At 40.5% G+C, this 25214-nt stretch overlaps 1 protein-coding gene and 1 pseudogene across 2 annotated transcripts in view; one reads left to right on the top strand and one right to left on the bottom strand.

Moving 5' to 3' along the window:
- Positions 1 to 23607, bottom strand: part of LOC710887 (liprin-beta-1-like) — a 79488-nt pseudogene extending 55881 nt beyond the window's left edge. Inside the window, exons 1-2 of the transcript XR_013400945.1 lie at positions 23479 to 23607; positions 21753 to 21844 (exon numbers count right to left, since the gene is read on the bottom strand). The product of XR_013400945.1 is annotated as a liprin-beta-1-like (transcript). The remainder of the gene's footprint in view (positions 1 to 21752; positions 21845 to 23478) is intronic.
- On the top strand, positions 1047 to 2854 carry C11H12orf71 (chromosome 11 C12orf71 homolog). The gene is made up of 2 exons (XM_015151328.3): positions 1047 to 1798; positions 2307 to 2854. Exons 1-2 carry the CDS (start codon positions 1274 to 1276, stop codon positions 2610 to 2612), a joined length of 831 nt encoding a protein of 276 aa, XP_015006814.1. The 5' UTR covers positions 1047 to 1273; the 3' UTR covers positions 2613 to 2854.
- Positions 23608 to 25214: the final 1607 nt, after the last annotated feature.

The following is a 25214-nucleotide window of genomic DNA, read 5'->3' as shown; positions in this document are numbered from 1 at the left end:
TGGGTTTACTAGAGATTTATTTAGTAAAGGCAGTAACTACCACCTAATTGTCATTAATAAGAAGTGGTTAAAAATTGCAGAGTAACCATATATATGTTTGTTGTAGGCTATGGGACAAAATAATTTCAGTTTCAACTGATGTCATATCCACACTTACATATATGTATATGTGGACATATTGTATAAATGTACAGATAAGTATATGTGTGTTTATATAAACAGAAAAGATAAGGAAGTCTATCAAAATGTTTTGATAGTTATCATTATCTTTAGAAGGTAGGACTATAGCATATTTACTTTCATCTTCATACTTTTCTATATTTTTCCAATTTTATACAATGATCATCCTTTTCTTTTATGACACAAGATCTTACAACCATAGTAGGACAAATGTTGAGAAGTGGAGATGCTTAGTAGAGAGGATTATAACACAATGAAATAAGTTTTCAAAGGGAGAAGACTGCCTCTTCTGCCCTTCACTGAGAGATTATAAAAATTGGATGATACTGGCCGGGCCCGGTGGTTCATGCCAGTAATCCCAGCACTTTGGGAGGCCGAGGCGGGTGGATCACAAGGTCAGATCGAGACAATCCTGGCTAACACAGTGAAACTCCTTCTCTACTAAAAATACAAAAAATTAGCCGGGCATGGCGGCACACGCCTGTAGTCCTAGCTACCTGGGAGGCTGAAGCAAGAGAGTCTCTTGAACCTGGGAGATGGAGGTTGCAGTGAGCTGACACCACACCACTGCACTCCAGCCTGGACAACAGAGCAAGGCTCTGTCTCAAAAAAAGAAAAAAAAAAAAAGAAGATTGGATAATACTTCTATCTAAATGGGGTAGTACTGATTAGAAAAGGGAATAGGGCCGGGTGTGGTGGCTCATACCTACAATCTCAGCACTTTGGGAGGCCAAGGTGAGTGGATCACCTGAGGTCAGGAGTTTGAGACCAGCCTGGTCAACACGGTGAAACCCCATCTCTACTAAAAATACAAAAATTAGCCAGGTGTGGTGGCGGGTGCTTGTAGTCCCAGCTACTCAGGAGGCTGAGGTTGCAGTGAGCCAAGATCGCACCACTGCATTCCAGCCTGGGAGGCAGAGTGAGATTCCATCTTAGAAAAAAAAGAAAAAAGAAAAGGGAATGGATAAGGTTTTTGTTTAAGTACTATGATTCTCTTCTCCCCAGTCCCATCTATTTTTTTCTTTTTTCTTTTTTTTCTTTTTTTTTTTTTTGAAGCTTCTCGAGTTGAGAGAGATTTGTGCCTTTGAACTCCATGGCATATTCATCCTCTAACAGCGACATAGAGGACTACAACTCCAAATCCAATTCCAACCTGAGCCTCTCTGTGGGCTATTTCCCCTGTGAGGACACCCCCTGTGAGGACACAACCTCCTGTGAAGACGCAACTTCCAAGGATCCTTCCATCCACTTTCTCCCTCCCATCCAAGGGGCATGGGGGACTGAAAGGATAAGGAGATGCATGAAGAGACAAGACCAAATTCAGGATGAACCAGAGCAGTTTTGCAAACTAAGCATCTTCCTGGCCTGGGACGTGGACGTCAGCTCCAACAACACAGACTCAATAGCTAATAGGCTTCTAAATGGAGACAACCAGTGGATAGATGAGTTACCAAAAGAGAGAACAAAACTGTCTGTCAGCAAACTGAATAATCTTGTGCAAGAGTTTCAGACATTTCTAGAAAATCTGAAAGATGATGAAGATGATGACGCTGTATTTCCTGAAATGACTCAGAAAGATTTCCAGCTGTCCGGCGGCTCCCCTCCGGAAATGGTTCAGGTCAGTCATCAAGAACATGATGCTTGTCAAAACCTGCCCAAGTGCAAACCACCAGAAAATAAAGATGTTATGTAGTCTCCACAGACTCCTCTAAGGCTTAAGGAACATGAGCTGGCTGAGGAGAGCAGAGATGCCTCACAGGACAGCAAGAGATAGGCCTGGGTTGAACCACAGAATCTTACCACCACTGGGAGGAGACAGGTCCCAGGGAGTCTGACATGGTACCAGTGGGAGACAGATAACAAGGAAGGGAGTCAGGGTGAAGCTGTAGGGAAAAGACTGAGGAACACTTAGGGAAACAAGAGGGTAGCAAGCAAGGAGAAGGGCTAGCAACTATGTCTCCCTCCCCACCAAAAACGTATATGTTTAGTATTAATGAGCATTGAAACTTTGCATTGACACTTGGGCTATTTTTGGTAAAAGGATGTGAGTTCCACAAATGAGTAAATGTTGACTTGGCTGCTGTCATGGTTATGCCTACCTAACACGTCCTTCATTTTCGTGGCAGATGATAAGCCAGGCAACTGCCAGCCAAAGGACAAGTGCTCCAGAGATCTCCTCAATCCTGTCAGAGCAGCCGGAGAAGGATGACACTCCTTCCCACACACAGGCCCAGTGCTGCCTGAACTTTGGGTGGGCCTTCAGCTGGCTGAGTCAGCGTATCCTCTCCCCTCTGCTGAGGAGAGATCACCCTGTGAAGGCCACCAAGAGTCCCCATCGGCCAGCACCAAGGAAAGGACTCTTTCACAGAGGCAAGAGAATTCAACCTCAAGAAACTCTTGAATTAGGACATCCCATACAGACAGATTTTTAAACTTTTTGGAAAGTTTAAGATAATCCATAATGAGGATTCCATTAATAATCCCCATCAGTTTATTTTTTCCTCAATAAACAAAATAAATGCTCTTGTTACCCCATGTCTTCCTCTTCCAGCATACCATCTTGACTCACATTTCAAGCATATGTGGGCCAGGCGCGGTGGCTCACACCTGCAATCCCGCGCTTTGGGAGGCTGAGGCAGGTGGATCACCTGAGGTCAGGAGTTTGAGACCAGCCAGGCCAACATGGCAAAACCCCATGTCTACTAAAAATACAAAAATTAGCTTGGCGTGGTGGTGGACGCCTATAATCCCAGCTACTCAGGAGGCTGAGGCAGGAGAATCACTTTAACCTGGGGGCAGAGGTTGCACTGAGCCAAGATCACGCCACTTCACTCCAGCCTAGGCAAAAGAGCGAAACTCTGTCTCAAAAAAAATAAATAAATAAAATAAAAAATTAAAATTAAAGAAAATTTTTAAAAAAGAAAAGAAAGTATATCTGTTGTCTAGGAGACAAATTTATTCTCAGGAAATTTTAAGTAGTATTATGCTTCCTAAACTGAAGTATTGTTTTTCTCTCCTCTCACCCATTCTTACTCTATTTTACCCTAGTTTATCTATTTTATGTGTTTTAACCTATTTTATCATTAACCCAAATCCCAATTTTCAGTAGGCAGCAGCGTGACCCATCAGATTTCCACAGTGGCAGGATGATTTGGGTTGAACTTGCAGGGCTTGAGCGAGTGGCAGTGGGTATTAAGTCACTGAGGAAATTAATTTTCATTTCAGGAGCTCGGACAGCAGTTCTGATACTCCCCAGAGACCTGACGGGTTCTAGCATGTGTTGCCTTGACTGTAGTAGTGGCCCACTTAGGAGCAATGTGAGGACTGTGAACACTACTTCACCACTCTAAGTCTAGCTGTCCTCGTTCAAAAGATGTGGAAGATAATAATACATACTTCACAGGGTTAGTGTGAGAGTTTATGAGGTAACACAAGCACTTGATAAATATTATTACTGTTGTTGCAAGTAGACATTCTCCTGAGGAACTCTCCAGACAACTTGTTCAAGGGATATCTAAGAATGAGAGTTAATTAAGAGTCAATTCTTGTTGCAACATTTCCCACACAGAGCAGTATTTACCAAAAATTCAGGGTTTTCAGCAAATCTTAACCAAGTCCTCTCCCAACCCATTCCATTCTGCCCTCTGAAACTCCTTTGCAATTGTCATTGAACGTTCCACTAAATGTCAACTTCTTTGAGGAAGGCTGCCCTCAGCCTTCTTGTCCTGACTCTTACCTCCCCAGCATCTCTACCATCCTCCTCATTCAACCACAGGTTCACTCAACGTCCTCCTTCTTCTGCTGGCACTACCATCCTGTGTGACCTTCAGAGTTTATGTGGCAAAGCATATGACTCCTCAGTTTCAAATTCCTTCCTTTCCTCAATTTCAATTCCCTATCCCTCTCCTTCCTCTCTTCTTCCTTCCTTCTACAAATATTTAGCAAATAGGAGTGCCAGATACTTTTCTAGCTTGCAAAAAAACAAAAAAACAAAACAAAAAAAACCCCTCACTCTTTAGGCTCAAGCAACTTATTTAAGACATAAAGTTAGGCAAACATATGATTATAAAGGGTATGAGTTATAATACTCTGTAGTGAGTAAATACTGAGTTCTAATGAAAAAAATAACCCATTCAGCATGGGGAGGTTGGTTGTAAAAGGTTTCCTATATGAGATTCTTTAAGTTATAAATGAGATTATTTAAGGTGGAGGACTTTAACTGACTTTAATTAGTATGGAATGGAGGTATGAGATCTTGACTGGTTAATAATGCATGTGAAAGATGGTGTGGTGAATATGGCCCAGGAAAGGCAGTACAGTAGGAGGGAGGAGATAAAAAAAAAAATAGGGGCCTTTTAGGAATATACACTCAAGGTCACACCCTGAGACCTCTCACTTCTTCTGCCTCCCTGAGAACACCTGCCTAACCCACAACTCACTTGAACACACTCCTCCACCCTTGCCTGCTCTTTGACTTCACCAAGATTTAGAGTCCTATCACCACACCCGTTCCCCAACTTCCATCCACTTCCGTCTAGATCCAACCCATATGCCTCCTTCCCAAACTTGGCATGTCTACCACATCTAGTAACATCTGCCACACCTTGCCCTTCTCTTCTCCCAAATCTTAAAATCTATACTTACCAAGTTCCCCAAGGGGACCCTCTTGCTCCTCACTGTAGCCAACACAAAAAACCATAGGGATTTCCCTCTGCATTCCCTGACTGCCTGGGAAACTCATCCTTAAAGATCCTGCTCTAGAGTTACTATGGGATAATACTGATCCCTCAGAACAGGATCATGACCCTCCTTTAGCTGCCCCCTAGTCCCTGCCCTGCCACTTTCTTGCCACGACCTGTACTTTTCAGTCCTCTTTATAGATCTATTTTACCTGTAGACTGTGAGCTCTCAAGGACAAGTACTAGGTCTTAGTTCCTTTTTATTGCAAATCCTAACACAGTGTGCCAGGTGCAGTGGCTCACGCCTGTAATCCCAGCATTTGAGAGGCCGAGGTGGGTAGATCATTTGAGGTCAGGAGTTTGAGACCAGTCTGGGCAACATGGTGAAATGTTGTCTCTACTAAAAATACAAAAATTAGCCATGTGTGTGTGGTGGCAGGTGCCTGTAATCCCAGACACCTGGGAGGCTGAGGCAGGAGGATCATTTGTACCCAGGAGGCAGAGGCTGCAGTGAGCTGAGATAGCACCATTGCACTCCAGCCTGGGCGACGGAACGAGACTCTGTCTCAAGAAAAAACAACAACAGAAAAACAAAATCCTAACATGGTGTTTAGTACTGAGTAACCTAGCTCTCTGACTTTATGTAATTCTTTATATGTTCTTAATACATCCTGTCTATATAATTTTTAAAAAGTCAAATACAACAGCTTAAAGAGTTGTTATTCTTTAAGTCAAAAGTGACTGGACAGGTCAGAAATAGGAATGAAAAGGGAGGCAGACAAGAAGAGAACATGGCCATCAAGTAGAGTCAAGCGAGATGGCCACCTGTCAATTGAGAAATCTATTAAGACTAAAGGAATTCAGAAACTAAATTGAAAATTTAATTGAACAAATATGCCTGGAGCATTACTGTTGCTTTAGACTAGACGCTGTGATAGGCCTGAAAGAAAGAGGACATCTCTTACTCTCAAGAGACTTGCAACCAGTTTTCTTATTTTAATTCTTACTCTGGTAATTAAGCTCTAGGACAAACTCCACCAAAATACTTTAGAAGACTGTCTACACGGACTAAGATGCACTGTTCTTTAGTAAGATTTCTGACAAACTTGTGTTTATTCATCAGTGTTTTATAAACCTGCTTGGCAGGTATGAACCTGTCCCTAAAATTTAAGCAATGTCCCCTCAAGCCTTTACAATAAAGTAAGCCTTCCATGCCCTTTGAGGTTGAGTGTCATGCTATGTATTAGAAAGCAGGACAAAGTATTTTAAAATAAGAAATATCTCAGTATCTCTTCATTATAGTTTCAAATATGTTATCAGCCAGGCACAGTGGCTCATGCCTATAATCTCAGCACTTTGGGAGGCCAAGACTCAAGGATCACTTGAGCCCAGGAGATTGAGACTAGCAAATTCACGGCTCAAGAGGATGCATGGGTACAAGTCTAACTGGCCACAAGAACAGTGTCTAAAATCCTCTTATGAAACAAAAGAAAAATAAAGCAAATTATAAATGATTTCCTAGAGAGTGCTAAAGTCCTTACTCCAATAATAAGGAACAATTTTGTTGACTTAAAAGGAACAGTTAATTGCTTCAAAAATATATCTCCTCATTATAAATTGCAAGTAGGAGAACTTATATAGCATACAGGACAATCTCCAATTTCAAGATGAATGGGTGGGTTTTATATTGCAATGCCTGGAGTCAATCTTTTCCTGCCACCTACTAATACCTCAAACAAATAGAACAACGCTGTGCTTTCAGAAGTGAAATAAGATCTTCATCAGATAACACTCACTGAGTGAGCCAGTCATGAGCAGAATGAGTAAAAAGCCTCAGGATAAATTCCCCCAAAGGATTATTAGCCTAGATCAAGAAGTACCAGGACAAAACAATTTCGGCTTTATTCCACCTTTCAAAGGAATTCCATGGTTTTAATGCCCATTTGATTTCAATATAATATGCTTTATAAAGAACTATTTCTAAGACATTTTCAAATGGTATGGTATACACCATAGCTTTTCAGATTGTGGCATTGAAAGAAAATTCATCTCATTACTACTGAATTCTCTCACTCCAAAAGAAAATCAGAATGGCAATTTATTTAGTTTTCCCTCATCTGCATGAGTAAAGATTAATTTAAGTACAAATCTCTAAAAGAAAGAGCTCTCACCCTAGGGTAGAGGTTTCCCACATACCCACTCAGAAAGGAAAAGAAAACCCTTCAAACATCTTCATAGTTAATGTGTGTTTGGATAGTTGTTTTCAAGTTTCACTTTCATCGATCCTTCTGTCATGCATCTTTGGGGCCAAGATTTTCCTCAAGCAGGGCATGGGGATGGAAAGGAGAATTTTTCTTCATTAAAATGACTTTAGAAATCAAGTTAGTACCATATTTCAACCAGCAATGTAATAATTGATTCATATAAGGATCAAAAATAGATGCTAAAACCATTCAGTGAATCACTGTCAGGGAAAAAAAACATGCACATAGTCTCTAAGATGACCCCGCAGGTGCCTTCTTAGTCATCAGGAGGATTAGGCACCTTTACAATGGAGAGGTCTGGTCAACACCAACTTAGCCAAGTGATTAAACTTAACCTAGCTAATATCATGCACCTTCTGAAGAGCAGCAATGTACACTTGCTAGCAATGTTTAATTTGAATCTAATTATGAGGACACCAACAGTTAGATGAATCTAGACTATAGCACATTTTACCAGACAACTGTCTTTGACTTTTAAAACATGTTAACATCATAAAACACAAAATAAGAAAACACAAAAAAGACAGGGAGACAAGAGAGCTCATAAAAGAGATGAAAGAAACATGACAACCAATTGCTCTTTGTAATTTTTTTTTTTTTTTTTTTTGAGACAGAGTCTTGCTCTGTTGCCCAGGCTGGAGTGTAGCGGCGCAATCTCGGCTCACTGCAAGCTCCACCTCCCGGGTTCATGCCATTCTCCTGCCTCAGCCTCCTGAGTAGCTGGGACTATAGGCACCTGCCACCACACCTGGCTAATTTTTTGTATTTTTAGTAGAGACGGGGTTTCTCCATGTTGGTCAGGCTGGTCTCAAACTCCTGACCTCAGGTGATTCACACACCTCGGCCTCCCAAAGTGCGGGGATTACAGGCGTGAGCCATTTTTGATGAAATCTTTGATCAAAACCAAAAGCAAAACAAAAACTATGGTAAAGGGCATTTCTTTTTCTGAATGTGAACTGTACATTAGATAATATGATCGAATATTTGCTGGGCATAATGAGAATATAATGTCTATGTAGGAGAATGTCCTCGGTTCTTAGGAAATTTAGATATTTAAGGATAGAAGTGTCATGATATCTGCAACTTACTTTCAATTTGTCCAAGAAGAAAGAGAGAGAATGAGAAAGTAAAGATGGGGAAAATATAAAGAAAAGCTCAGTAAGTAGGTAGCACAGATCTCTATTAAAGTATTACATCTGCTGTATTTGTATGACAGTAATAGCTTATGAGGTATATATATGTATGTGTGTATATATATATATATTTAAAACATTAAACATTTACTCTAAACAAAACTTAGATAATAATTTGATTTCTCAAGTGATATAAACTGGGCAAATTATTTAATCCGGATTCATTCATTGATCCTGGCACCTGCCTTTGGGTTCACAGCTGGCTGAAAAGAATTTTAAGTCTCATAGATTGATAAATATTCATCCTTCAAGTCCTAACTATAAAAAGCCAAATTGGTTCAGTTGAAAGCAGACTAGCATCTAGGTAATTTTCCAGAACATGTAAGATTTCAGGAGTTTATCTAGCTTTGCTGAGATTAAAAAGAAAAATTTTTGCCAAATGGAGAGGTAGGTCCTCTGTCCTTTGAAATGTTTGCAAGTTTCAAAGCCTGAATATCTCATGTTTACCTTCAAAACACAGTACATTTCTGTTTCTCACAAATCAAGAACAGCCTGACACTTATAATACTAATAATTTCTTCAAATTGTTTTGACGTTTTCTTTTATTTTGAGCAGTGACAGATTGTTCTACTTCTTCTAACCTAACAAGAACAGATATAATGAGAACCATATAATGTATTGTGCATTCTGGGGGACTTCTGAGAGTGAGAGTGTGCTCTATATAGTCTTTTGTTGTTGTTGAGACAGAGTCTCACTCTGTGGCCTAGGCTGGGGTGCAGTGGCATGATCTCTGCTCACCACAACCTCCTGGGTTCAAGTGATTCTCATGCCTCAGTGTCCCAAGTAGTTGGGACTACAGGCATGCGCAATCACACAGGCTAATTTTTATATTTTTAGTAAAGACAGGGTTTCACCATGTTGGCCAAGCTAGTCTCAAAATCATAGCCTCAAGGAACTGGCTTTTTGAAAAGATTAACAAAATAGATAGCCAGACTAATAAAGAAGAAAAGAGAGAACAATCAAATAGATACAATAAAAAATGAGAAAGGGGATATTGCCACTGATCCCACAAAAATACAAACTACCATCAGAGAATACTATAAACACCTCTACGCAAATAAACTAGAAAATCTAGAAGAAATGGATGAATTCCTGGACGCTTACACCCTCCCAAGACTAAACCAGGAAGAAGTCAAATCCCTGAATAGACCAATAACAAGTTTTAAAATTGAGGCAGTAATTAATAGCCTACCAACTAAAAATGCCCAGGACCAGATGGATTCACAGCCAAATTCTACCAAAGGTACAAAGAGGAGCTGGCACCATTCCTTCTGAAACCATTCCAAACAATAGAAAATGAGGGACTCCTCCCTGATTCATTTTATGAGGCCAGCATCATCCTGATACCAAAACCTGGTGGAGACACACACACACACACACACACACACACACACACACACAATTCAGGCCAATATCCCTGATGAACATCAGTGCAAAAATCCTCATAAAATACTGGCAAACCAAATCCAGCAGCAAATCAAAAGCTTATCCACCATGATGCAGTTGGCTTCATCCCTGGGATGCAAGGCTGGTTCAACACATGCAAATCAATAAACATAATCCATCACTTAAACAGAACCAATGACAAAAGCCACATGATTATCTTAATAGATACAGAAAAGGCCTTCGATAAAATTCAACACCACTTCAAACTAAAAAGTCTCAACAAAGTAGGTATTGATGGAACATATCTCAAAATAGTAAGAGCTATTTATGACAAATCCATAGCCAGTATCATACTGAATGGGCAAAAGATGGAAGCATTCCCTTTGAAAACTGGCACAAGACAAGGATGCCCTCTCTTACCACTCCTATTCAACACAATACTGGAAATTCTGGCCAGAGCAATCAGGCAAGAGAAAGAAATAAAGGATATTCAAATAGGAAAAGAGGAAGTCAAAATGTCTCTGTGTGCAGATGACATTACTGCATATTTAGAAAACCCCATCATCTCAGGCCAAAAACTCCTTAAGGTAGTAAACAATTTCAGCAAAGTCTCAGGATGCAAATCAATGTACATAAACCACAAGCATTCCTGTACACCAAAAATAGACAAGTGGAAAACCAAACCATGAGTGAACTCTCATTCACAATTGCTAAAAAGAAAATAAAATACCTAGGAATACAACTTACAAGGGACATGAAGGACCTCTTCAAGGAGAACTACAAACCACTGCTCAAGGAAATAAGAGAGGGCACAAACAAATGGAAAAAAAATCCATGCTCATAGATAGGAAGAATCAGTGTCATGAAAATGGCTATGGGGCATAACTGAACAAAAGGCAGCAGAAACTTCTGCAGACTTAAACGTACCTATCTGACAGCTTTGAAGAGAGTAGTGGTTCTCCCAGCATGGAGTTTGAGATCTGAGAATGGACAGACTGCCTCCTCAAGTGGGTCCCTGACCCCCGAGTAGCCTAACTGGGAGGCACCTCCCAGTAGGGGCCGACTGACACCTCATACGGCCGGGTGCCCCTCTGAGGCGAAGCTTCCAGAGTAACAATTAGGCAGCAACATTTGCCATTCTGCAACATTTGTGGTTCTGCAGCCTCTGCTGGTGATACCCAGGCAAACAGGGTCTGGAGTGGACCTCCAGCAAACTCCAATAGACCTGCAGCTGAGGGTCATGACTGTTATAAGGAAAACTAACAAATAGAAAGGACACCCACACCAAAACCCCATCTGTATGTCACCATCATCAAAGACCAAAGGTAGATATGACCACAAAGATGGGGAGAAACCAGAGCATAAAAGCTGAAAATTCTAAAAATCAGAGCGCCTCTTCTCCTCCAAAGGAATGCAGCTCCTTGCCAGCAATGGAACAAAGCTGGATGGAGAATGATTTCCACGAGTTGAGAGAAGACTTCAGATGATCGGTAATAACAAACTTCTCCGAGCTAAAAGAGGATGTTTGAACCCATTGCAAACACGCAAAAAACGTTGAAAAAAGATTAGATGAATGGTTAACTAGAATAAACAGCATAGAGAAGGCCTTAAATGACGTGATGGGGTGAAAACCCTGGCACAAGAACTACATGACACGTGCACAAGCTACAGTAGCCAATTCGATCAACTGGAAGAAAGGGTATCAGTGACTGAAGATCAAATGAATGAAATGAAGCAAGAAGAGAAGTTTAGAGAAAAAAGAGTAGAAAGAAATTAACAAAGCCTCCAAGAAATATGGGACTTTGTGAAAAGACCAAATCTACATCTGATTGATGTTCCTGAAAGTGATGGGGAGAATGAAACCAAGTTGGAAAACACTCTTCAGGATATTATCCAGGAGGACTACCCCAACCTAGCAAGGCAGGCCAACATTCAAATTCAGGAAATACAGAGAATGCCACAAAGATACTCCTTGAGAAGAGCAACTCTAAGACACATAATTGTCAGATTCACCAAAGTTGAACTTAAGGAAAAAATGTTAAGGGCAGCCAGAGAGAAAGGTCGGGTTACCCACAAAGGGAAGCCCATCAGACTAACAGCGGATCTCTTGGTAGAAACTCTACAAGCCAGAAGAGAGTGGGAGCCAATACTCAACATTCTTAAAGAAAAGAATTTTCAACCCAGAATTTCATATCCAGCCAAACTAAGCTGCATAAGTGAAGGAGAAAGAAAATCTTTACAGACAAGCAAATGCTGAGAGATTTTGTCACCACCAGGCCTCTCTTACAAGAGCTCCTGAAGGAAGCACTAAACATGGAGAGGAACAACTGACACCAGCCACTGCAAAAACATGCCAAATTGTAAAGTCCATCAATGCTAGGAAGAAACTGCAAAAACTAACCAGCAAAATAACCAGCTAACATCATAATGACAAGATCAAATTTACATGTAACAATATTAACCATAAATGTAAATGGGCTAAATGCTCCCATTAAAAGACACAGACTGGCAAATTGGATAGAGTCAAGACCCATCTGAATACAGAGTGTGCTGTATTCAGGAGACCCATCTCATGTGCAGAGACACACATAGGCTCAAAATAAAGGGATGGAGGAAGATCTACCAAGCAAATAGAAAACAAAAAAAAAGCAGGGATTGCAATCCAAGTCTCTGATAAAACAGACTTGAAACCAACAAAGATCAGAAGAGACAAAGTAGGCCATTACATAATGGTAAAGGGATCAATTCAACAAGAAGAGCTAACTATCCTAAATATATATGCAGCCAATAGAGGAGCACCCAGATTCATAAACCAAGTCCTTAGAGTCTTACAAAGAGACTTAGACTCCTACACAATAATAGTGGGAGACTTTAACACCTCGCTGTCAACATTAGACAGATCAACAAGACAGAAAGTTAACATGGATATCCAGGAATTCAACTCAGCTTTGTACCAAGTGGACCTAATAGACATCTACAGAGCTCTCCACCCCAAATTAACGGTATATACATTCCTTTCAGCACCATATCACACTTATTCCAAAATTGACTGCATAGTTGGAAGTAAAGCACTCCTCAGCAAATGTAAACAGAAATTATAACAAACTGTCTCTCAGACCACAGTGCAATCAAACTAGAACTCAGGATTAAGAAACACACTCAAACCGCTCAACTACATGGAAACTGAACAATCTGCTCCTGAATGAATACTGGGCACATAACGAAATGAAGGCACAAATAAAGATGTTCTTTGAAACCAATGTGAACAAAGATACAACACACCAGAATCTCTGGGACACATTTAAAGCACTATGTAGACGGAAATTTATAGCACTAAATGCCCACAAGAGAGAGCAGGAAAGATCTAAAATCAACACCCTAACATCACAATTAAAAGAACTAGAGAAGCAAGAGCAAACACATTCAAAAGCTAGCAGAAGACAAGAAATAACTAAAAGCAGAGCAGAACTGAAGGTGATAGAGACACAAAAAACACTCCAAAAAATCAATGAATCCAGGAGCTGTTTTTTTGAAAAGATCAACAAAATTGATACACTGCTAGCAAGACTAATAAAGAAGAAAAGAGAGAAGAATCAAACAGATGCAATAAAAAATGATAAAGGGGATATCATCACCGACCTCACAGAGATACAAACTACCATCAGAGAATACTATAAACACCTCTACGCAAATAAACTAGAAAATCTACAAGAAATGGATAAATTCCTGGACACATACACCCTCCCAAGACTAAACCAGTAAGAAGGTGAATCCCTGAATAGACCAATAACAGGCTCTGAAATTGAGGCAATCATTAAGAACCTACCAACCAAAAAAAGTCCAGGACCAGACACATTCACAGTCGAATTCTACCAGAGGTACAAAGAGGAGCAGGTACCATGCCTTCTGAAACTATTTCAATCAATACAAAAAGAGGGAATCCTCCCTAACTCATTTTATGAGGCCAGCATCATCCTGATACCAAAGCCTGGCAGAGACACAACAAAAAAAGAGAATTTTAGACCAATACCCCTGATGAACATCGATGCAAAAATCCTCAATAAAATACTGGCAAACCGAATCCAGCAGCACATCAAAAAGCTTATCCACCATGATCAAGTGGGCTTCATCCCTGGGAGGCAAGGCTGGTTTAAAATACGCAAATCAATAAACGTAATCCGGCATATAAACAGAACCAAAGACAGAAACCACATGATTATCTCAATAGATGAAGAAAAAGCCTTTGACGAAATTCAGCAGCCCTTCATGCTAAAAACTCTCAATAAATTCGGCGTTGATGGAACATATCTCAAAATAATAAGAGCTATTTATGACAAACCCACAGCCAATATCATACTGAATGGGCAAAAACTGGAAGGATTCCCTTTGAAAACTGGCACAAGACAGGGATGCCCTCTCTCACCACTCCTACTCAACATAGTGTTGGAAGTTCTGGCCAGGGCAATCAGGCAGGAGAAAGAAATAAAGGGTATTCAGTTAGGAAAAGAAGAAATCAAATTGTCCCTGTTTGCAGATGACATGATTGTATATTTAGAAAACCCCATCGTCTCAGCCCAAAATCTCCTTAAGCTGATAAACAACTTCAGCAAAGTCTCAGGATACAAAATCAGTGTGCAAAAATCACAAGCATTCTTACACACCAGTAACAGACAAACAGAGAGCCAAATCATGAATGAACTCCCATTCACAATAGCTTCAAAGAGAATAAAATACCTAGGAATCCAACTTACAAGGGATGTAAAGGACCTCTTCAAGGAGAACTACAAACCACTGCTCAGTGAAATAAAAGAGGACACAAACAAATGGAAGAACATTCCATGCTCATGGATAGGAAGAATCAATATTGCGAAAATGGCCACACTGCCTAAGGTAATTTATAGATTCAATGCCATCCCCATTAAGCTACAAATGACTTTTGTCACAGAATTGGAAAAAACTGCTTTAAAGTTCTTATGGAACCAAAAAAGACCCCTCATTGCCAAGACAATCCTAAGCCAAAAGAACAAAGCTGGAGGCATCACACTACCTGACTTCAAACTATACTACAAGGCTACAGTAACCAAAACAGCATGGTACTGGTACCAAAACAGAGATATAGACCAATAGAATAGAACAGAGTCCTCAGAAATAATACCACACATCTACAGCCATCTGATCTTTGACAAACCTGACAAAATCAAGAAATGGGGAAAGGATTCCCTATTTAATAAATGGTGCTGGGAAAATTGGCTAGCCATAAGTAGAAAGCTGAAACTGGATCCTTTCCTTACTCCTTATATGAAAATAAATTCAAGATGGATTAGAGACTTAAATGTTAGACCTAATACCATAAAAACCCTAGAAGAAAACCTAGGTAATACCATTCAGGACATGGGCATGGGCAAGGACTTCATGTCTAAAACACCAAAAGCAACAGCAACAAAAGCCAAAATTGACAAATGGGATCTAATTAAACTAAAGAGCTTCTGCACAGCAAAAGAAACTACCGTCAGAGTGAACAGGCAACCTACAGAATGGGAGAACATTTTTGCAATCTTCTCATCTGACAAAGGGCTAATATCCAGAACCTACAAAGAACTCAAACAGATTTACAAGAAAAAAACAAACAACCCCATCAAAAAGTGGGCAAAAGATATGAACAGTCACTTCTCAAAAGAAGACATTCATACAGCCAACAGACACATAAAAAAATGGTCATCATCACTGAAGAGAATTGCAAATCAAAACCACAATGAGATACCGTCTCACACCAGTTAAAATGGCAATCATTAAAAAATCAGGAAACAACAGTGCTGGAGAGGATGTGGAGAAATAGGAACACTTTTACACTGTTGGTGGGACTGTAAACTAGTTCAACCATTGTGGAAGACAGTGTGGCGATTCCTCAAGGATCTAGAACTAGAAATACCATTTGACCCAGCCATCCCATTACTCGGTATACACCCAAAGGAGTATAAATCATGCTGCTATAAAGACACATGCACACGTATGTTTATTACAGCACTATTCACAATAGCAAAGACTTGGAATCAACCCAAATGTCCATCAGTGACAGACTGGATTAAGAAAATGTGGCACATATACACCATGGAATACTATGAAGCCATAAAAAAGGATGAGTTCGTGTCCTTTGTAGGGACATGGATGCAGCTGGAAACCATCATTCTCAGCAAACTATCACAAGAACAGAAAACCAAATACCGCATGTTCTCACTCATAGGTGGGAACTGAACAATGAGATCACTTGGACACAGGAAGGGGAACATCACACACCGGGGCCTATTGTGGGGAGGGGGGAGGGGGGAGGGATAGCATTAGGAGATATACCTAATGTAAATGATGAGTTAATGGGTGCAGCACACCAACATGGCACATGTATACATATGTAACAAACCTGCACGTTGTGCACATGTACCCTAGAACTTAAAGTATAATAATAAAAAAAAGAATATGTGGCACATATATGCCATGGAACACTATTTAGCCATTAAAAAATAATGAGTTTAGGTACTTTGCAGGGACATGGATGAAGCTTGAAACCATCAGCCTCAGCAAACTAACACAGAAACAGAAAACCAAACATTGCATGTTCTCACTCATAATTTGGAGTTGAAGAGTGAGAACACATAGACACAGGGACATGAACATCACACACCAGGGCCTTCATGGAGTGGGGGGTGAACAGGGAGGGAAAGCATTAAAACAAATACCTAATACATGTGGGGTTTAAAACCTAGATGATGGGTTGATAGGTGCAGCAAACCAATACAGCACATTTATACCTATGTAACAAACCTGCATGTTCTGCACATGTATCCAAGAACCTAAAGTAAAATAATAAAAAAAGAAGAGTTAGACCTAAAACGAGTACAAAATGCCCAGAGTAGTCCAGAAAGACAGCTAATGACCTTTTTCTTGAAAATATCTTAATATCACAGTACCAAATAGCCTAACTATGTCAAGCTAAGTATATAACTACTACTAAACAGTAAAGGAATTAGGTAAAAAACAAACAACGAACAAGAAAAGCTGATGGAACAGTAAGAATTTGTGTTCTGAACCTGAAATGAGAACACAGAAGATGATTAACTGTTGTATTGTACTTAGGATTCCACCACTGGTAAGGGATTACCTCAGCTCAAGGTAATAGTCACAAGAAACTCTCAGGGCTATTTCCATCTGAAAGCTGCTATCATTTCTACAGAGATAGCACATGTTATCTTCTGCCTACGGACTAAATGGATCCTGCTACAGTGGCTGTAAATTGCACATCCCTAATTTAAGTCTCCTCTTGGCTGTAGCAGCTCTGGGCTGTGATTTGACCAGAAGACTAGAACAGCTACAGTACAGAAGGAATGCAGACCCACACCCAGGAGACCCAATCTCGTTTCTTTGTTACGATGCACAGAGCCTTGAGCTACTGCTAAATAATAGATTTAAGAACTATTGAAATGCCTTTCTCCACTTCTCTACTCCTGAAGCAATGGGAAACCATGGCTCACTGAAACGATGGAGTCAGAACCCAGGTTTCCCCAAAAGACCATAACATTAAACCACACATCCACTAAATAAGCGTAAAAATTGTCTTGGACCCTTGTCCCCCTTCTTAAAAAACTGTTGAGGTTACATATCTAAAAGCCATCATAGATACTTAGACCTCCTAATTAAATGTATAAATGCATGGAGACTTGAAAGAAAAAACACTACTTGTTCAGTTATAGAGCCAGCATGTATGTACACACACATCCACACGCCACTTATTTGATCGTTTGCTAAATGTGCAAACTCTTCCTCTGTCTACAGTTATACACCAGCATATCTGTCTCATAGAGGAAAAAAAATCAAAGTCATTGGCTGCCAATTTCCTAAGAGGTGAGGAGAAAGCAAAGCAACTGAGAATGAAAAGACTGCTATGGCTTTGACAAGATGAGCAAATAGCTTCTAACAGCCCACAAACTACAGACACACACACACATACACAGGCACACACACAAAGCATCTGCTTGAAGAGAGAGTTCTAAAAGCCCAACTAAATCTCTATCTGAAGGTAAAAGTGAGCCCAGATATTTGGTAGGAAAAGGAGAAAGCATGAAAGAAAAAAAATGGAAAGGAAAACATTTTGTGAGTTACATGATGAAAACATGATCATTTACATATTGTCCAAGTTATCATGAACCAATTAAGGACAAAACAAACAACATGTGACACAATTCCAAATAAGACTGCCATCCCCAAGCAGTATTTTTAGAATTTTAGTACAAATTGCCTAAAATAATGTTTAGTTCACAAAAGACAGTTAGGAGATAGGAAGCCCCAAACCCCACATAATAATGAAAGTGATAAAGACTGCAAAAAGGGTACAGAGAAAATGGTGCAAAGGATAAATCCATAGTAGATGCTTTTCTTTGGGGATGACATTATCTCAGTGGCTACAAATTGTCTACTTACAAACCACTGCACTACAGAGTGGAGTGATGATACAGGCAAGCCTGAGTGAACAGCTAACCATTCTGTCCACAGCCTTCCTTGACCTAATGAAGAGAAGACAGAGATGAAGCTGGACAAGGGGCTCCCACCTTGTGCCTGAGTTCATTCAGCCTCAAAAGTGGTATAACCAGACAGCATTCACCACTGTCATGCATGAACTCAAGGACCACTGGCACAGAGGAGAGACTAGGATGTTGCCTGTACTCCTAGGCAAATGAAATTTCATATATTTGCCAGTTGCCAGAACACCTAAGACTGGAAGTATAGCCATGAGCAGTGGCTCACACTTGCAATCTCAGCACTGTGGGAGGTCAAGGTGGGAAGATCACTTGAAGACAGGAGTTCAAGACCAGCCTCGGCAATACAACAAGACTCTGTCTCTACAAAAAATTTAAAAACCAGCCAGGCATGGTGGCACACATCTGTAGTCCCAACTACTCAGGAGACTCAAGTGGGAGGATCACTTGAGCCCAGGAGCTCAAGGCTGCAGTGAGCAAGGATCGCACCATTGTACTCCAGCCTGGGCAACAAACCAAGACTGTCTTTTATTTAAAAAAAAAAAAAAAAAAAAAGAGGGAAAAAATAGAGTATAATGTATGAAATTACAAATTTCCTTTCTGCAAATCTCAGCTCCGCATGTCTCTTTGTGAACTAAGTAAATGAGTTCAGACAACTAAGAGTGTCTTCACTGACTCACCCTGGGGAGGGATATGCCAAGGACACATTGACAAAGGTTTCCCTTCATCCTTCCTCTGAGTTTCAGTCTAAGGTGAGGCAAGTAGAAAAAATCTTTTTTGTTAGTATTCACTACACTTAAATTAAAAACTGAAGTCTCGGCTGGGCGCGGCAGCTCATGCCGATAATCCCAGCACCTTGGGAGGCCAAGGCAGATGGATTATCTGAGGTCTGAAGTTCATAGACCAACCTGACCAACATGGAGAAATCCCATCTCTATTAAAAATACAAAATTGGCCGGGCATGGTGGCTCATGCCTGTAATCCCACCTACTTGGGAGGCTGAGGAAGGAGAATCGCTTGAACTGGGAGGCAGAGGTTGCCGTGAGCCAAGATTGCGTCATTGCACTCCAGCCTGGGCAACAAGAGTGAAACTCCGTCTCAAAAAAAAAAAAAACAAAAAACCCGAAGTCTCATATTTTTAAAAAATGATCTGAAAACTCTCATAAAGTATCAGATACAAATGGGTAATCTTAGTAACAAGAATGAGAAATATAATGACTATCATTTTTAGTGTCAGGTCTATGTGCCCTGAAGCATACTACTAACACTATTGTAGTCAATTGTTACTGCAAATTTTGGGGGCATCTTAGGGGTGGACATTTTACCATCCCCATTTTACAGATGTGGACGCTGACCCAGAGAGGTCATGAGACAAGAACGTGGTGGAATTGTGATCTGAATGCAGAAAGGCCTTAAGGCAAAGTCCACATGCTCACATCCCGTATTTGTTTGGGAAAATACATTTTTTTCCTAGTTCCATACTTTTAAGTTCATTCTTGACTCAAAATTCATACTTTTAGGGACTGGTTTTTCAAAACTTCCTTAAAACAAGTTAGGCTTAATGAGTTCAGAAAATTCTTTGAGAGCTCCTTCTGAGCTCAGGCCTGCCTCCATTTTTCTTTCTCTATTCGTCTCCCTAGACACATCAGGTCTCATAAGGTGAGTCTTCCCTGGGGCTCTTACTTTTCCAGGTTCTTGATCTGATTGTTAAGATATCCTGACAGTTTCTATGGGAATCCAGACACATCTCTCTTCTGGATCTATTTCCTCTTCCCCTACATAGTCCCTTCCTGTACCATGCAACTGAGACCCTTCTCTGCCAGGACAATAAGGCCCACCACACCACTCACATATCAGAGAGGGCTTCCATCTGCCCACACCCTACAATAGTAATCTATGAAAACGTCTTCATCTGATCCTGTTGAGTAAGCACCTTGGAACATCACATTGAAGCAGACAAATCACTTGGCTACCTAAAGTTCAACATCATTTCAAAGTGCCACCGAATCAAAATGACTTTAGTCCCTGAACAAACAAAATACGATCATCACAAAAAGATATGCACAACACATTCATAGGAACACTATTAGTAATACGCCCAAGCAAGAGACTACGTAAATGTCCAGCAACTGTAAAATAGGTATACAACTGAACAGTATTAGAGCAAAGACAATGCAAAAAAAGTATTGCATACAATATTGTAGATTTCACAAATATAATAAGCAAAACAAGGTAGACACAAAAGAATATTCACTGTATGATTCTATTCATAAAAACAAACTAAACAAAGGCATCACAAGGCAGGATATTGGTTGCTCCTGGAGCATGAGTTGGGGAGGGCTTTGGGGTGCTGGTAATTTTCTATTAATCAAGGTGCTGATTGCAGAAGTGTGTCCACTTTGTACCAACTATTCCATCAAGCTATCCACTTAGCGACGTATGCACTTTCCTCCATGCATAAGGTCCCTCAGCAAAGAGCTGACTGAGACGGACCCTTGAGAGCATCTGGTCCATGCTCTTTGGTTGGCATAAGACCAACTGTTTCCCATGGACATTAGGTAGCTCATGGACACAGAGGAAATTCATGAAAGGACTGGAACTGGACATCAGATCTCTTAGCTCCCCACACAGGTACCAAAGCTGTGTGACAGGATGTTCCTCTAACTTCCTTGCTTTCTGTGACTCCAGCCAAGGTTTAGAAGGATGAGGAACACATTACTCTTATGAACGCAATCCAGGAGGTTCCAATCTTTTATTGACATCCATGCCAGGAAGAGCATCTAAACACACTTTAGGATATGGCAAATCAGAGAAAGTCAGACAGTTCACATTCACTGGCTAGGTGACCATCAGCACGCTCCTTACCTCTCTTGCATTCTCATCCAGATCACTGAAGTGTTAACTCCTACCCTGAAAGGGTGCCATGAGGATAAGGTAATAAGTAGTGTCAGGTCATGCCTGGTACACGGCAAGCATTCAGAAACACTATTTGTAAAATGAATATGGAATCGAATTAATCAAATGCTTGTCACTTGGTAGAAGCTCAATAAATAGTAGTTATTATTACTGAGAAAGAGAAATAGGGAGAAAGTGGGTAAATATGCTTGTGAGAAACCAGCACCTCATATTCTAAGCCTACTGGGTCATTAATAGGTCAAACAGCAATTCTCACTGGTGTAGATAAGGTAGTGAAATGGTCTGTGAGGTGGAGAGTGATGAAGGACTTGAGAAGAGGGCTGTACTTTTTATTTTATGTGCTACAAGGTGTGTATTTTCCTTCTCAGTGCCAAATGAAGATTTGCTCATCGCCTGCCACACCATGTCTAAATCCTACAGCCACCTATGTTACTCTTAGAATTTACAGGTTTTAAAAGGGGGAGTGGATACAAACACTCCTAGACTTAATTAGTAGACTCACTAGAGTCAAGTAATTCTACTTCTGGAAAAAAATTCACATACTCTAGGGGAAATTGCAGGCTTTAGAGAGGTCTGAAATGAACCATGACCAGAAGTTACTTCACTTACCTTTTTAAAAAGTAGGTTTAATACTGATTTTTTTTTCAGTTCTTCAAATCTTGGATGTATATAGCAAGCTAATCCACACAAGTTCTTTGATACTGAAAAGAAACAAATACAAAAACAAGTTAAAACTGATTTCAAATTATAGTACACCAGAAAAAATAAAAGCGGCAAATGGCTAATTATTATATAAACAAAGAACATCGAACTAGATAACACGAGTGTAATTGAAAACAACAAAACATGTGTTAAGGACTTCCTTCCATCCATCCTTTCTCTCTTATCCTCCTTCTTTCATTCTTCCCCATCCAGCACTCCACCCTTCTCTACCTTCCCTCCTCAGTTAACTGGACAACCTTAAATATTCCCTGATGACTGATTTTTTCTGCTGAAACCAAGTAGCACATGGTATGTACTCTATGAATGTTTGTTGAGTAAATGAATGAACCATGTTTTGCAATATTTTGTTGTTAAGATTTAAAAAATAAGAAATGCTCATAATTTATTATTTTGTTGTCCAACAGGAACAAGTTATAGATAATATGTATATACATATACTGTTTCTGACTTGAGTTTCTGATTCTCTTATCTCTTTTAAATAACTCATACTTAGGGGGAAATCCCCGTTAGTATATATAGGCACATACATCTCCACCATGATACAATAATAAAATATATTTTGGTACTAAAAGAATATTTAAAAGAGTAAAATTTCCTTTTGAGATGCCCTCTCTTCAAATACCTCAGAACTACCTGCATCCAAAGGAGGAAGCAAGATGTCTGCCAGTTAAATACAAGAGCTATTGCCACACGTGTTTTACAAATGCATACAGAGTCAGGGCCAGTCCTAGACAAAATTGTGATGTACGGATATGGCTGTTTCCTTCCTTCTATCTGTCCTTTTGAGGATTCATTAACCCAAGATATTTAATCAAGCAGGAAAGCAAAAGGATCAGCTCCAAGGTTGCAATAACTTAATGGATACCCTTCATGAGGATATTTTTATTAAAAAAGAAAAAAAAGCTTCAGGAAAGGCAGGTGCTTAATAGTGAAATAAAATGCATTACTGACTATGGAATTTCAGAAATGAATGAGGTTGTGGATTTTCATCATGGAATTTCTCAACAACCCATCAAATCACATCAGGTAAGTATCTGTCCATTCTGCTTTCTCCTACAGCTGGCTTCATATATGGCCCATATATACACACTAATCCCAGCAAATTTTAAGTAATTTATGATATATACGTAGGCAAGCTCAAGTTTAAGACTAGGTTGTGCTCTGAAAGTAAACAGTCATGTTAATGAGCAGTTTTCAAAGTGAGCTCCTAGGAATCCCACCCTCATGTGCTTCTGAGAGCAGAGGCAGAAGTGAGTGGATGTGCAGCCTTGTGCGGTGCGATTTCACTTTCATGTTTCATACTTAGACCCAAGATTTAGTTGGGGAAGTGGTTCCTCCAGCTGCTTATGAAAGAGCTGAAACAATCAATGGAACCAAGTAACAATTAGATTAAAAGTTAGTGCAGAAAATCCCAGTCAGTCCACAACACAGCTGATCTAACACCAAAATCCAACCACCACCTGTCATAGGGTAAAATACAAGTCCCAGCCTGAGTCCCAGGGCAGAGGTCAGCCTGGGTGTGAGCAGACAGGACCTGGGCCTTCTCTTCTTCCCTACTCAGCCCCCTCATCTCCTGCCCTGGAACATCATGAGCAGAAGGAAGGGCACCTACACTTCCATGAGGACTGATCAACAGTAAAAGGGCAAGATTAGGGTGCAGGGGGCCTGCGGATGTTCACAGGATGGTGAAGCAAGACATGGTGGGTTTCTGTAAGTCAGTCACTTCCCAGGCCCTGCCCTGATCCCCACCAGCCTTTTTGCTGGGAATTCCATGTGCAAGGTTTACATGCTTCACCTGGATCAAGGCTCTTGGCTAGGAATGAGAAAGGAGAAAATTAACAGAACAGTCTAAAAAGAAGAAAAATATACCTATGTTCTATGAAATCCAATTCAAAACAATATGTACAATGAAAAAAGGGGGGAATATGGAAGGAGCATTATGAGAAAATAAGCATTGCCTGAATGTGCTCCAGAGAAATTCACATTGACTAAGAAGCACTGAGTATATTCAATCCCTCCCTCAGCACAGAGCTCTAATTATTTGGCCCAACCAGGACTGAATACAAAAAAAATTTATAAACATGAACCATTATATTTTTTGAGTTTTCATCATACTAAATAGTAAGTATAAGTAAAAGTAGCTGTACTTGATGGCCCACTAGGAACAAACAAAAAACTACTGTTGGAGTACAACCTTGGCAGGCTGAGGTGGGAGAATCACCTGAGCCTAGAGTTTGAGTCCAGCCCAGGCAACATAGCAAGAGCATGCTTTGAAAGAAGAAAAGACAAAAAGAAAAGAAAAGAAAGAGGGAAGAAAGGGAGGGAGGGAGGGAGGAAGGGAGGGAGGGAGGGAGGGAAGGAAGGAAGGAAGGAAGGAAGGAAGGAAGGAAGGAAGGAAGGGAGGAAGGAAGGGAGGGAGGGAGGGAGGGAGGGAGGGAAAAGAAAAGGGAGGGAGGGAGAGAAGAAAAAGAAGAAGGAAGAAGTAGAAGGAGGAAGAAGAAGATGGAAGAATAAGAAGAAGAGGAAGATGATCATGAAGCAGAAGCAGCAGCAGAAGGAGGAGGAGAAAGAAGGACAAAGAAGAAAAAAAAGGAAGAAGAAGAAAGAAGAAGGAGGAGGAAGAGGAAGAAGAAAGAAGAATAAGAAGAGAAAGAGGAAGAAGATGAAGGAGGAGGAGGAAGGAAGAAGAAAAAGAAGAAAGAACAAGAGGAAGAAGGAAGAAGAAGAGGAGAAGGAGGAAGAGGAATAAGTAGGAGGAAGAGGAGGAAGAGGAAGAAGAGGAGAAGAAAGAAGGAGGAGGAGGAAGAAGAAGAGGAAGAAGGAGGAGGAGGAGGAGAAGAAGAAGTAAGAAGAAGAAGGAGAAAGAAGAAGAGAGAAGGAGAAAGAAGAAAGAAGAAGGAGAAAGGAGAAAGAAGGAGAATGAGAAGAGGAAGAGGAGGAGGAAAAAGGAGGAGGAGGAGAAGGGAAAGAAGATTTACAAGCTTACGTTTATTTTGGACTTCAATCTTTGTCTTAAAAACAGTTTCTGAGATAAGCAGTTTCATGCAAAAGGTTTACTGGAGAGTGATCTGGGGAGAGACACCTGTAAGGAAGAAAACAAGGGAGGATTAGGCAGATGGAGAAGTGGGAGGAGTGGTTGTAACTGAGGCCCAGCTGATCCTCTAGGTTGCTCTGGAGCTAGAGTGGTTCTTTAAAGTTATCCCAATTTGGGTAAAGGAGCTAGGATTTTTTTTTTTTTTTTTAGACAAATCTCGCTCTGTTGCCCAGGCTGGAGTGCAGTAGCGGGATCTCAGCTCACTGCAAGTTCTGCCTCCCGGATTCACACCATTCTCCTGCCTCAGCCTTCCC

This window comes from Macaca mulatta, chromosome 11 (assembly GCF_049350105.2).
Source record: "Macaca mulatta isolate MMU2019108-1 chromosome 11, T2T-MMU8v2.0, whole genome shotgun sequence".
NCBI lineage: Eukaryota > Metazoa > Chordata > Mammalia > Primates > Cercopithecidae > Macaca > Macaca mulatta.
This window is presented reverse-complemented; position numbering and strand designations above follow the sequence as displayed.

Bases quoted from the DNA above. Each gene is read 5' to 3' on its own strand.
- C11H12orf71 (XM_015151328.3), top strand. From the start codon at position 1,274: ATGGCATATTCATCCTCTAACAGCGACATAGAGGACTACAACTCCAAA. The intron at 1,799-2,306 runs GTCAGTCATCAA...TTTTCGTGGCAG, and splicing joins CCCCTCCGGAAATGGTTCAG to ATGATAAGCCAGGCAACTGC.